Source organism: Bos grunniens, chromosome 7 (assembly GCF_055505025.1).
Source record: "Bos grunniens cultivar Pamir isolate PY7600 chromosome 7, Bosgru_T2T1.0, whole genome shotgun sequence".
Taxonomy (NCBI): domain Eukaryota; kingdom Metazoa; phylum Chordata; class Mammalia; order Artiodactyla; family Bovidae; genus Bos; species Bos grunniens.
The window spans coordinates 26,195,359-26,209,348 of NC_141171.1; the positions used below are offsets into that span (position 1 = coordinate 26,195,359).

Sequence of the window (13,990 nt, forward strand, 5' to 3'; positions counted from 1 at the left end):
TTGCTTTGTTCCATGTAAGCTATTTTCTGTGAGCAGGCTTCTCTGACACACTTTCCTCATCTGATAAAGGTGGAGTACTCCCTGCCTCACAGGACTGTTGTGAAAAACAGATGACATAATGTGGGTGGGAGCATTTAGAAAAGTGCAGGTTATTGTATGACTCTAAGGTATTAATTACTGTCACATTATCCTAAAATTAGTCATGACAAGCTGCAGGAACAAGGTAATACTTCTAGAGTACACAGAAGTGTGAGCTTTAGAGGGGAAGGAGCGGGAAGACCGTTCTCCTTTGGTTCGTCAGTTGGACAAACGTGTCCCATATGCCATGGTCCCGGCTTGCTATACTAAGAGCGAGGCCTGGAGATGCTTCCCAGAGGCAGGAGTTATGAGGGTGACAGCGAGATGCTGGCCAGGGACAATGGTACTGGGGAGAGTGGAGAGTCTAGGCTGAAAGAGATGGGGATTGTGCTGGACGGTGCAGTGATCTCAGACACGAGCCATCGTGAGAATCACTGGAGGACTTGAAAAACATATTGCTGGATCCCACTCCCAGAGCTTCTGATTCAGAAGGTGTGCGATGAGACCTCAAAACTTGCATTTCAAGTCCCGGGTGACTCTCATGCTTCTGGTCCTGGGGCCACACTTTGAGAACAATCTGGATAGTATAAGAATTACTGCATCTCAGCTGTAAACAATCAAATCTGATTCTGATGAGTATACAGAAATAGGTAAATTTTTTCAAGCTAGTTAGGGTTATTTGGTGGTTCCTAAAATGGACAGGAGTCAGATTCAGAAACAGACAGGAGCTAGAGCAATCCTGGCCCAGCAGCTCAAGCTCCGACGCCGTGACGCCTGGGTGTCACTGGTAGGGTATATCAGTTCCTTGTGTCTTTCCTCTCTTGCTTCCCCTGAATTAATATTCAGAGTCCAACTGGCAACATACCTATTCCCAGCTAGTAGCTGACAGGGTACTTTGAGTTATCGGCCTTCCAAGACTGCGCAATGAGAGAGACATATTTGGAAAGGATATCAAGGTACTGCTGAGGAGGGAGTGTTAATGAATGCTTAGGCAGCCAAAAAACAGCAGCAACAAAAATGGCCCACGTTCTCTATCATAGTAGGAAAAGACTAATTAGTAGAGGGCCTGGAATTCTAGGGAAGAGGAGTCCGCACTGGATCTAAATTGGTGACTCTTGTGGATCCTTACTTTGGAAAGTAAAATGGGAATTGATAGCTTCTTTAGAGAAGGAAAGGAAGCAATTAAACCAATTCTTGGAGAAAATTCTGACATGGTACTCATGGTGGTCCTTCCATGCCCTCTGCTTCTGACTCTGAGTATCAGGACTGTTGCTTCCAGGTCTAAGTATGTCTTTAGAAACTTTAGAAAGTTCAGGAGCTTCTGATTTCAAAGACACATGTATCTAAAGAAGAGAGAGAAGTCGCTCAGTCGTGTCCGACTCTTTGCGACCCCATGGACTGTAGCCCACCAGGATGCTCGGTCCATGGGATTTTCCAGGCATGAATACTGGAGTGGGTTGCCATTTCCTTCTCCAGGGGATCTTTCCGACCCAGGGATCGAACCTGGGTCTCCCGCATTGTAGGCAGACGCTTTACCGTCCAAGCTACCAGGGAAGCCTACAGCTTGAAGCACCCTGTGTAATTCATTGGAAGGGTTTCTTCTTCTGGATATTTATAACTGTTTATCATGAATTATTTCAAGCATACAGGACAGAATAAAGAACAGTGTCACACTCAAGCATTTATCATCCAGTCGTCTAGACTTCTCTTTTGGAATAATCCTATGGAATATTATAGACCTCTGGGCTCTGGTCGAATCTTGGTGGTAGCTAGACCAAGAGATGAACTAGCCATTGGGATGGAGGTAAGGGGTGAGGGGAAGCAAACCTCTGGACTACTGCAGGCAATCACATTGTCGATGGCAGAGTGAATGAACAAGGATGAGTAATTATATTTCCCAAATACTACAAGTAGGCAAGCAATGAATTCAACAATTTGAAAGGCATTCATTTTAAAAGATTTTTTTTCCCCCTCCTTTAAGACTCATAGTCCTGATTCAAATTGCCCTAATATGGGCAATAATCTTTAAGTTATTATAAACACTCAGTTGAAATATTTGTTTAATCCCATATAGGTCTCTTAAGTAGATAAAATCATGCAGACTGGAGTAATGAAAATGCCCAGGGCAAGTTAGTCCTGTGGGTGGCTCAAGTGGGTGTCCACGTGTGTGCTGAGAGGGGCAGTTCTTGGCAATCTTTTAAAAGTGTAAGCTGTGACAAGGCTTCCTAAAGTTCATGGGATGAGATTTTAATCTTCAAAATATTAGCAGTGACAGTTTTACTCTGAAATGTTGAGGCTTGTACCTTTTCCACATTGCATAGCTATCAATTTAATTATATAATAATATAATTTGACTATTGGTTTCTAGAAGAGTGAATCCTGAATAAAAAGAAACTAAGACCTTGGATTGTTAATTTTCATGTTAAGACCATAGTGTCCTTCATCTGCTCTTCTTACTTCTTCTGAAATTGAGGTTTCTTACAACTTTTTCTTTCTCTGCTATTTTTTTCCTTTTATTTTCACTCTAAGGAATCATTACCTTTTTGTCCCTTCCATGTTGTACCTTGAAAGTATCAATTTCAGATTAAAGTAATGCCTTATGTAACTGGCATTTCTAAGGAATCACATTGCATTAAATAACTTTCCCAGAGATTTTAAAGTGAGCTATTATAAATTCCGAAATAACCTTATTTTAAATTTATCCATTTTAGCAATTCATTTCAATGAAATCTGTACAAAGCATTGAACCAGACACTGTGAGAGACATAAAGAAAAACAAACTTGCTGTCTATCCTTGAAGTGCTCACAGTCTTGGGGAAGAGCTGGGCCCATCAAATAATTCTGTTGTGGGTCATAGTGTGACAAATGACAGAAGACAGGTGCAGAGGAGGGCTGTGAAAGTACCAAGGAAGGAGAGATCACTTCCAGTTTGATGGTCAGACAAAAGTGTCTGGAAGGAACAATCTTGATAAAGCATGGGAAAAATCTGGTGAACACAAGGATGGGGACATATTCCAGTTGCAAATGAGCAAAGGTCCCAGGGCAGGAATTCATGGCCATACTCAGGGATCACAGATGTGTGATGGAGAGGAGACAGGAGAAGGGATTGGCCCCTCATTTTCAGTGTGATAAAAGCCATAGTCAGGAGGTTGGACTTTATTCTGGGAAAATGGGCAACTGTGATAGTACTCGGCATTGGAACAGGGGAAATGACACGATCAGGGTAAAATTCAGTTAAGCAACATATACTGAGTGATTTGCAGTGAGCCCACACATTCTTGGTGCCGCCCTCAATGTCCTTCATGTCCAGTGGTGGACAGAGATGTAAACAGAGAGCATCAGTAAAATGTGAGCTGAAAGTAACAAAACTATAGAGCAACTGTGAAAGTGAAAGTCTCTCAATCATCTCTGACTCTTTGCAACCCCTTGGACTATAGTCCATGGAATTCTCCAGGCCAAAATACTGGAATGGGTAGCCTTTCCCTTTCCCAACTCAGGGATTGAACCCAGGTCTCCCACTTTGTGGGCAGATTCTTTACCAGCTGAGCCACAAGGTAAGTCCAAGAATACTGGAGTGGGTAGCCTATCCCTTCTCCAGCAGATCTTCCCGACCCAGGAATTGAACCACCATCTCCTGCATTGCAGGTGGATTCTTTACCAACTGAGCTATGAGGGAAGCCATAGAGCAACTATACCCCAATAAAAATAAATAGATAAAACACAGTGTTTCAAGCCAAAATAGATGGTGTACAGGAGGTTAGGGAGCCCAGAGAAGGTACCCTGGGGGCTAAGGGAGAGGTTAGTCTTTGAGACAAGTCTTACAGACAGAATAACATTTATTTGGAAAAAGGAGAGAGAAGGATAGCTCGGACCGTGAGAGCGCAGAGAGCAAAGTCCCAGGGCACCGACAGACTCTGGCTGTGTAGAGAAAGGTGACAGCTCTATTTTACTAGCTTACTGGACTGAGGCAGAGAGAGGGGTGAGAGAGAACAGGGAAATGAAGGCTAGGCATGGGACAGTCCTGTGGAAAAATTTCCAGAGTAGCAGGAAGCCAGGAGAGCCTGGTGGTGGTCACATCCTGCAGAAGGGTTACACTTGGGAGGCACAGCCAGACAGAAATTCTAGACTCTATATGTGACTCTCACATACTGTAGGTGGTGTAAGTCCAAACTGCTCGAAAAACTCATTAATACTCTTGGTTACTTCTTAACCTTGAATGTTCCAGCACTCCCAGGAGCCTTCTGATGTCGTGTCTCCTCACTGCATCCTCAGGGCTCCACTCCCACACGTTGGTCCATTCATCCCCCTTCTCTTCTCTGATCCTCCAGGACATTTCATTCTCCCATGAGTGTTAACCTCCAGCTCTGTTTGGTTTTCTGCCCCCACATCAAATCTTCATACAGTTTTTTATCCTTTCTCTCTTCTGCAAACAGGGCTTGACGGTGTGAGAGCAAGTGGGCTACACTGTGATTGGGTGAGGTGGTAGGCAGGGGTAGTGGGGGCTCTGAACTTGAATATGTTGATAATTTGGGGCTAGTAGCAATAATTGAGATCTATGATGGTCAAAAAGAGCTAGGGATTGGCAGGACAATGGAATCAAAGACATGGAAGTGAGATAACTTGTAAAAGTATACTCAGAGGCAACAATTAGCAAAATATGAGGTACAAGCAGAAACAGGTGGGATTTTAATACTGTTTTAAGTTTGGATCTACAGTATATAATAACACTGTGATATTATTCACCATGCCTAGGGAACACAGACGAACACACTGAAGAGATAAGAATAAAAAATGATAAATTTGACTTTGTATGTGCTGAACCTAGGATATCCACCAGATATTCAGGTTGTATTTAGCAAACCTAGAGTTTTGATTCAATGCAGTATACCAGCAATCTCCAAGGTTGTATGCTTAAAATGTCACTCGAGGACAAACACCACTGGGAAATTACATACTCTGGCCCTGTTTTGGAGATTGATTATACACTAATAAATCCTGCAGGAAGTGAACATATTTAATTTAACTTTATTTCCAATGCCTGTCTCTCTTTTTTTTTCAGAATACCTATTAACATAATTTAAATTTTTTTTCCAGGAACAGTGTTTTAAGAAATGCTCATTATAGCACTAAGGAGCTGTGATCAGAAGATTATTAAGATAGAACTTGGTAGAGGAGGAAGGTATGCTTATTTGCATGGAAGGAAGAGTTGAAGAATTATGAACTGATTAATCACTCAGAGTAGATAGAGAAAGGAGACTAAAGATAGAAGCTTTATCAACATGTTTGACACTTCCAATGGTGTGTGGGAAATACAATTTAGAGAGGTAGCAAGTTGAGAGAGCAAAAGCATAGATTTCACAATCAACATGTGTGTGACAAATGATCTAATTTCTAAGACTCAGTTTTCTTATCTGAAAAATAATGCTCACCTTTTTGAGTTGTATTGAGAAGTAAAATAGGTAATACATAAAGCACCTATCACCTAGGGAACACATGGTCCGCTTCAGTAAACATTATTATTAACATGATTTCCATTTAAATATTCTTGATGAGCAAGCAAACCTTTAATGATTAATCTGCTATATTATAAGTTGAGCATTGACAATTGCACAGGAGAAATCTCGTTGGTGGTATCAATACCCTAACACAAGGGAGCACTCCCAGTTCAGACACACCTGGGGCAGGACCAGCATGAAACAGGAATCGGCTGCAGAAGCTACATAGTGGAAGAAGACACCGCAGGAATCGCCCGAAGGCTCCCATGACCATGATTTTTCATGGTTTTCGTGAAGAGATGCTGGAAGCTAATAACCGAACCTTAGCAAATCTCTCTCCTTAAAACATTCTGAGCTACAAACCCCCTGGGTGAATGGCTGTAGGGATCCACCTGGCGTGAGGTGACATCCTCTGACAATAGTCATTATCCAGTACCCTGAAAGGCAGGCCAGGGGGGAGGCGTCAGGGAGACAATGCTCGGCTATGAGAGATGTTTCTATCTGAATCAGTCACAGTGTCATCAGTGTAGGCCTGAGTCACGTTCAGTCTTGGTCGGTTGAGCACACAAGGCCAGAAAAGAATCTAAATTTAGTCTAAAACTCTGCTAACTGCCACTGCAGATTAGCTTCTCTCTGCTGCTGCTGCTAAGTCGCTTCAGTCATGTCCGACTCTGTGCGACCCCATAGATGGCAGCCCACCAGGCTCCTCTGTCCCTGGGATTCTCCAGGCAAGAACACTGGAGTGGGTTGCCATTTCCTTCTCCAGTGCATGAAAGTGAAAAGTGAAGGTGAAGTCGCTCAGTCGTGCCCGACTCTTAGCGACCCCATGGACTGCAGCCTACCAGGCTCCTCTATCCATGGGATTTTCCAGGCAAGAGTACTCTCTACCCCAGGACAAAAACTGGGGAAACTATTGTGGTTTTTATCCAAATCAGATCACTGCAAACCTCAAAGGGCTGGTGATCAGAATATACTATTCTGCAGTCTTTTCTCCAGGACTTCTGGGCTTCAGTCTCTCAGATTGGTCTGAGTTTGTTGTTGTTCAGACTGGCCATGGAAGGTGACTGGCCACTCTTCTTAATCAATAAGTCATTCCATAGTACGCGGGATGTGGATGGAGGAGATAACTGAGAGGATGGCGAATGACTGAGGAAACACTCCCGGCATTCTCAGATCCTTGAGAAGGGGCAGTGACAGGACCACAGCCATTGGTTTATGCACATGGATCCACAAGGCTGTTGTGGCAGGAGATGTTCATTAAGCTGTTCTCTAAGTGAAGACAGGGTAAAGTATAAATGAAATTTCCCCTGGAACTTCACAGGGTCTTTCTCTCTCTCGGGGAAGACTTGTAGCAGAAAATTGGCAGTTCATTATCTGATTTGTTCATATGGTCATTAGCCTAAAAACCAGAAGACTGGGGCAAAATAACTATATATAAAATAATGCTGCTCAAAATATGGTCTAAAGATGGGCAGCAGCAGCATCTGAATCCAGCATTCCCTAGAGGCACATATTCTCAGGTCCTATCCTAGGCATACAGAAAACTGTTCTGAAAAGTTTTCCAGATACTTCTCCATGTACAAAAGTTCAAGAAGAACTGTCCTAGGCCTATAGGAGAGGTGTCTAAAGTTTCCACTTCTATTCACTCACAACTACCCCAGCTTGCTTGTTTTTCTACCCTTAGTTTCCAGTTCTCTTATCCTGATCATATCTGACTAGGTCATCTGGTTATATATAAGAACTCAGTCTTGCAATTTTTATCATCAGTGTAAATCAGAATTCTATTTATGGAAAACAAGTCTATAGAGGCAGTAAAAACGCTGGTTCTTAGCCCTGTGACTGGTTTGCAGTGGAGAGACTATAGTTACAACTTCTGAAACATTTCTGTTCATTCGCAGAATAACAATGATATAAAATAAAGGATGAAAAATGGTGGAAGACACTTACATAGGCTGCAAGTTGCTCCTGGGAAGCTTCTACTTCAGCTTGTAATTTCTCAATGCACTGAAAAGGGGTAGAGTTTAGAAACAAAGTGTGTAACTCTTCCTTTTACATATTCAAAGTGTTCCAGATGTAAATATGTACTGGTTCTCATATTTTACAAATGGGAGCATTATCTCAGCTAGATGTTTTGAATATCATCATTAAATAGATCATCGCTCCCATCTCTTTCTCTCTTCTACTCCATGGAAGAACACATCAACAAAGTATATGAATATAGTAAAAACTAGGTCATGATTGGGAAAAATAATATTCGCTTGATGTACTGAAAATAAAGTTAACCTATCTTATATCACATCATGTATACATACATGTGGGACCCAATGAATTGGTATCTGCCTTTGGAATATATGGATATATTTTAATGTGAAGATATATATACCTATATATAGATACAGATTATCTATCTATCCATCCCTCTATCACAAAAGCAGATACAAAACAACATGGGTTGAACAAGAGATAAATTTACATAATGACACATATATAAATGTCCTAAGATTCAGAAATTGGTTACTTCTTATAAAGTAATTTATTAAAAGTCTATGAAAAATGTTTTGATCAACTTCTTTCACTACCCAGAAAGAAGCTATTGCTTGATTAAGTTCAATTGAAAACTACGAAGTATTTGTATAGTCAGTATCACTTATAAAATAAATAGGATATTCACTTAATATGATTCAAAAGAATACATATCAAACTTAAAAATATCACCAAGAAAGTTTATTTTTGTATGTGAATATTCTATCAGGAAATACAGTTACATTGAGCAAATACAAAAACTGTGATTTACCATCTTGAACTTATATATGAACTTCTAGCCCAGCCAGAAATAACTACAGGATTGTCAGCTCATATGTTTAGGTAACTTTTAAAATAAATATTATTCTTCTTCTATGACATACCTGGTCTTTTGCAAGAACCAATTTTTTGTATGGTTCTCCACTGTCCTCCCTACAGTCCAGAGCTTCTAGCTTTTTCTCCAGCCAGGAAACTTGCTCAAGCAGCTTTGATTTTGTTCCTTCCGAGACTGCAAGCTGAAGAAATGTGCTTGTAAGGGTATGGAAGTACAATGACTTTTTTAAAGCTTATTTTATTGAAGTCCAATTTGCAAATGAATTGCCTTCCATCAATATCTATTAAATATGAAAATGGCTTTTGAAACATTCTCATAGATGACAAATGATTAGTAAAGAGAGATAAGGAAATAATTTTGATTTTATTTATTTTTAATAATAAAGATCTTTCTGGGCAAGAGATGAGACAACATAGTTACAGCAGGCAGAGAGATGTCCAGTACAACAGTCTCAACACTCATCTTTATTATGTTTCAACACTGTATTTTATTTGTACAGCTGAATCTGAAATCTGTATTGTGGTTTAGATAGGGTTCTTGAAACTTAACTCTTTGGAGGCTATCTGCTCAGTCACTCAGTCATGTCCAACCCTTTGTGACCCCATGGACTGTAGCCTTCCCACCAGGCTCCTCTGTCCATGGGATTTTCCAGGTAAGAATACTGAAGTGGGTTTCCATTTCCTACTCCAGGGGATCTTCCTGATCCAGAGATAGAACCCACATCTCCTGCACTGGCAGGTGGATTCTCTACCTCTGCGCCTGGGAAACCCCCAAAATACTAGCTAGTTATGCATGCGTGCTCAGTCACTCAGTCATGTCCAACCCTTTGTGACCCCACGGGAGGCCACAGCTCTCTAGAAAGAGGAGGAATTCTGACTCCCTCCCTTGAATTTTTAGTGTAGCTGTAAAGAATCTGCCTGCAGTGCAGGAGCAGTAGGAGATGCAGGTTCGATACCTGGGTTGGGAAGGTCTCCTGGAGGAGGGCCTGGCAACCCAGAGCAGTATTCTTGCCTGGAGAATCTCATGGACAGAGGAGCCTGGTAAGCTATAGTCCATGGGATCACAAACAGTTGGATACAACTGAAGCGACTTAGCAGCAGCAGCAGGATAGAAGGAGCTGAAGGGAAATGCAGGAATTTCTAGTTAAAATCAGATGATCAAGGGCTTTGGTTATTGTCATAGGCTTCTCTATCCATAGGATTTCCCAGGCAAGAATCCTGGAATGGGTTGTGTTTCCTTCTCCAGAAGAGATCTGTGCTAACCATAACCATAAAATGTCTCAAGGTGAGTGTTTTCCTGTTTGTAGATTTCTCTTGAGGAGAGTGGTACTGGGATAATCCCTGGTCCCTTAGCTTCCCTGGAGAGTCCCTTGTGATTTTTCTTGCTAGCTCAGCAACAATTCTGAAAGAGTCCCTGGAAAGGGACATACAACTTTGTGTTCATTCCAGATCTCGGGCTCTGAGGCATGGCTTATCTCTAAGTATCTTTTTCATATTCCAAGAATTATTGCAAAGCATACCATCTCATCTTGGAAAATGCAACAAATATTTAGAGACATTTACCAAATGGAAAGGCATTGAGAGGTTAGTCTGCCATGGAAATAAGTTGGGTACATCACGTATGCTGGTATCCATCCATCCATCCATGCACATAACCATTCACTCAACAAGTATTTGTCTAGTTGGCTCTCTGCAGCCCTTGTGTTATATGCAGAGAATGATGAAAGCACAACAGGAGGGTCAGAAAGTGAAAGTTGCTCAGTCGTGTCCAACTCTGTGACCCCATAGATTATACAGTCCATGGAATTCTCCAGGCCAGAATAATGGAGTGGGTAGCCTTTCCCTTCTCCAGGGGATGTTCCCAACTTGAGGATCGAATCCAGGTCTCCCACACTGCAGGAGGATTTTTTCACCAGCTGAGCCACAAGGGTAGCTCAAGAATACTGGAGTGGGTAACCTTTCCCTTCTCCAGGGGATCTTCCCAACCCAGGGATTGAACCCAGGTCTCCCACATTGCAGGCAGATTCTTTACCAGCTGAGTCACAAGTGAAGCCCAAAAGGGAGAGTCAGAGGGAGTACATGTGCCGTGAACTGTTGTCTTTGCCTTTCAGCTCTCAGTGACCTGGGAGGCCTGACGTACTCTGCGTGAATACTAATACATCTAACTCTTGGGTGCATGATGGTTTGGAAATGTAGTCTGATTTCTCCGAGCACCCTTCCATTTTATCATAGGAGAGTGTAATGGCTGAAGACACAGACTCTGAGACTTTGGGTAAAACTCTCAGTTTGCTACTTGCTATCTTTGTGATTTGGACAAGTTGCTCAGACTCTCTCGGCTTGACTTTCCCACCTATAAATAGGAATGAGGATAAAAGGAATAGTACTTATCTCTTGCATTTGTTTTGAGGTTTATACATGAGTCTACACAAGAGAAACACTTAAAACAATGCCTGGAATACATCAAACACTCAGTAGTTCTATTTTTATTTCTTCTACATCCTCTCGACTGCAGTAAGCATTCACATAGGTTTTATCCAAATATTCATTATTTATCAAATTATAAAATAAAGTGTCTGAAGATGTCACAGCCTCTACGAGCTGGTTACCCTAAACTCAATTTATATTTGGTTTTCTCACTTCCTGTAACCACTCCTGTCTTCAGGGAAAAGTCCTCTCTAAGTCTGATGTATTTTTTAAATCTCAAATATATTCTTTCTCAGTCTGTCCCATTTTGTTCCCATATCCTGAATGATTGATCCAGTCACCATTTGGTTATCTTTCTTTTAAATCTATCTCCTATTGTTTTTAGGCCTTTATTCATTTACTCAACAGATATTAATGTATTCACTCATTGCTAAATAAATATGTTGGATCTTTATTATATGTAAGCTTTGGAGGTAAAAAATAAAGGTGATATTGTCTGTATTTTCAAAATTTACTCAGAAAAGCAGACAATTTAAAAACTATTCCATAATGTGAAAGTGTATGCTAAGTCACTTCAGTCGTGTCTGACTCTGTGCAACCCCATAGACGGCAGCCCACCAGGCTCCCCCGTCCCTGGGATTCTCCAGGCAAGAACACTGGAGTGGGTTGCCATTTCCTCCTCCAGTGCATGAAAGTGAAAGTGAAGTCGCTCAGTCATGTCCGACCCTCAGCGACCCCATGGACTGCAGCCTTCCAGGCTCCTCCGTCCATGGGATTTTCCAGGCAAGAGTACTGGAGTGGGGTGCCATTGCCTTCTCCGTGAAAGTCTATAGATGAGTAATAATATTAGTACTACTTAAATGCTTACTGGGTACTTAGTACATATCAGATATTCTGAGAACCTTTTGTTTTCATATTTATTTCAGTTTAGCTTCATATTCATTTTACAGATAAGGAAATTCAATAAGGTTGCATAACTTGTCTAAGGACATAGATAGTGAATATTGGAGTGTTCAGTAGTGGACATTAGGTGTGACTCCCTAAGCCCAAGTCTGACCCCAGAAATGGGGCCTGATAATCATGACAATCCCATTCTCTTTCCTTCCATCCGTTTTCCTCCCATTGGTTTAGGAATCAAGGCCTAAGCCAATCAGATCCTGGATCTTCTCTGGCAACAGTTAATGTAGGAAATATGACCTAGTTTGCACCACCCACGCTGGCCAGGAGGAACTCTAATGATTTGGAGAAGCACTTTCTCTTATCCACAGACATGAATGCTACCATAGCCATCCTACAAACATCCAGGAAACCGGTTAGATGACAAAGCCACTCTCTGGATGGAAGTGTGGACAACAGAACAAACCTGGGCCTCGTTGACACTACTGAAATGTTTCTTCAATTAATTTTGAAGCATCTCCTACCTTGGGACTTACCCTTAGTGAGTTTATGAGTTTCCTTATTGATTAGACATTGAGTTTTCTCTTATTTGCTACCATAAGCATTCTGCTGATAAATTGTCTGATTCCAAAATTGCATAATCATGACCATAAGTGTGTAAGATCTATGGAAAAATAGCCACTAACATTTGTTTGGTAGCTACAGCACACCACACATTTTGTTTATATTGTTGTTGTTGTGACTATTTTAAAGATTGGAAGTTAGGTGCTTTTAGGGGCTTTCCCAGAGCTAATAAGAACAGGTTGGATTGGGATCTACATTGGTCTGTTTCCCACTTTGGGTTCTGTAGTATATCCAAACCCTAACTCTGAGACTGCCTGCAAAGATGAGGTCTGTGATTTTCCCCCGATCATGTGGCTTTCAGCACATTTTCTCTGTGTGTTCACTTATTTACATGAAGGAAATGTATTTTCCTTTTTCCTAAGACTTGAGAAAAGTCTGTCCTGCCATCTCAGTCCCTTTTTATATACACACCAACCCCATCTCTTTGCTCTCCTCTTATAATAAATTTGTCTGAATATCCCTTTGGCTCAAATATGTTTAGCTCAGATTCAGCTTATCTCTAACAAATCTTGACATGGAATCACAATATCTATATTTTAGGCCTGACCCCACAACCCTCTGATGTTATGACCTATGAGCCCATAATAAAATTTTACAATGTCACTTTGCTATGTTTTTACAGGGTGGTTCTCCAGTCATGTGTATTCTAACTAGGTTGTAAATTTCCCAGAAGGATGGATGGGGAGAATTCTGTCAAAACTTGTAACAAAATTCAGTCAAATTGGCCAGAAATAATATTTGCTAAAAATATTCCATTTATTCACTTTTTAAATGATGTTTTCTTTATCATATGTTTCATAATCTCACAAAAGCAGGATAAAGGGATCTTATTATCTCTGCCTCATGTGGATACATTGAGGCAAGAACTAATGTTGGATTGCATTATATAATGATGAAACTGTTTATTAGCATAAGACTACTGATATTGCCCCAGCCCTTTTGAAAATGACCTATCAGATAAGACGGATAATCCAAAAGGAAAGAACAGAAAAAATGAAAGAAAAGAAAATGAAATAACATAATTATATATCTAAGTATTTTTAAAGTACTGAATAAAAGAATATACTCTATTACTGAGTTGCAAGATAATAGCTACCATTTTTAATTCACTCCATTGTTTTGATTGGAGTTTTAGAACTTTTCAAAATTTAATTTTCAATTCAGGAAGCTCTTAGGAATGCTGCTTAAATTCAAATTCAAATTATAGGATAGAAGACAAGGTATCAAAGAAAGTAAGAGGAAATCTAAGTTAGTAGCTGCAAGATATCTCAATTGAATTTAAAAACTCTAGGGGCCTTGGGCACTACTTCCTTTTTATTGCTTTTGTTTTTTCTTTTTTCATAGGAACTGCTTAGTTTTATAGTTACTTGTTTGAAAGAGAATAAAGATAAAAGCTCAGTCCAACTTAGTATCAGATATCTACTTATAAAGAGAGTATAAATGCATTATTCTTTAAATAATCAATTTCTATATTTCCTAACCAGCTATCTGTGTTGGAACATATGGTTCACATGATGTTGGGAGGCTAATATTCTTCCTTTGATTTTTGGAGAGTCGGCCCCTTCCCCTCTGCCTGATTCTAACAAATTTAGGCGGAGGAGATGATTTTAAAAGCA

The 13,990-nt window shown here is 40.7% G+C and overlaps 2 protein-coding genes across 48 annotated transcripts in view; one reads left to right on the forward strand and one right to left on the reverse strand.

Moving 5' to 3' along the window:
- LOC147368940 (uncharacterized) overlaps nt 1-13,990 on the forward strand; it is a 509,652-nt gene that overhangs the window by 232,423 nt on the left and 263,239 nt on the right. For 24 of the 46 annotated variants that reach the window (XR_015166956.1, XR_015166960.1, XR_015166948.1 and 21 more), the window contains 2 exons: nt 9,629-9,714; nt 10,541-11,395. The exons of 14 other annotated variants lie outside the window; for them this stretch is intronic. The gene's annotated coding sequence lies outside the window, so the exon portion shown is untranslated. Of the gene's footprint in view, nt 1-5,172; nt 5,192-9,612; nt 9,715-10,540; nt 11,396-13,990 lie in introns of those variants that run through there. 8 more of the 46 variants (XR_015166961.1, XR_015166957.1, XR_015166967.1 and 5 more) reach the window with 3 other exon arrangements.
- The window catches only part of CCDC192 (coiled-coil domain containing 192), a 150,964-nt gene that overhangs the window by 82,552 nt on the left and 54,422 nt on the right, over nt 1-13,990 (reverse strand). For both annotated transcript variants that reach the window (XM_086410502.1, XM_086410503.1), the window contains exons 3-4: nt 8,480-8,611; nt 7,521-7,577 (exon numbers count right to left, since the gene is read on the reverse strand). In XM_086410502.1, coding sequence (XP_086266628.1) covers nt 7,521-7,577; nt 8,480-8,611 — 189 coding nt within the window. The remainder of the gene's footprint in view (nt 1-7,520; nt 7,578-8,479; nt 8,612-13,990) is intronic.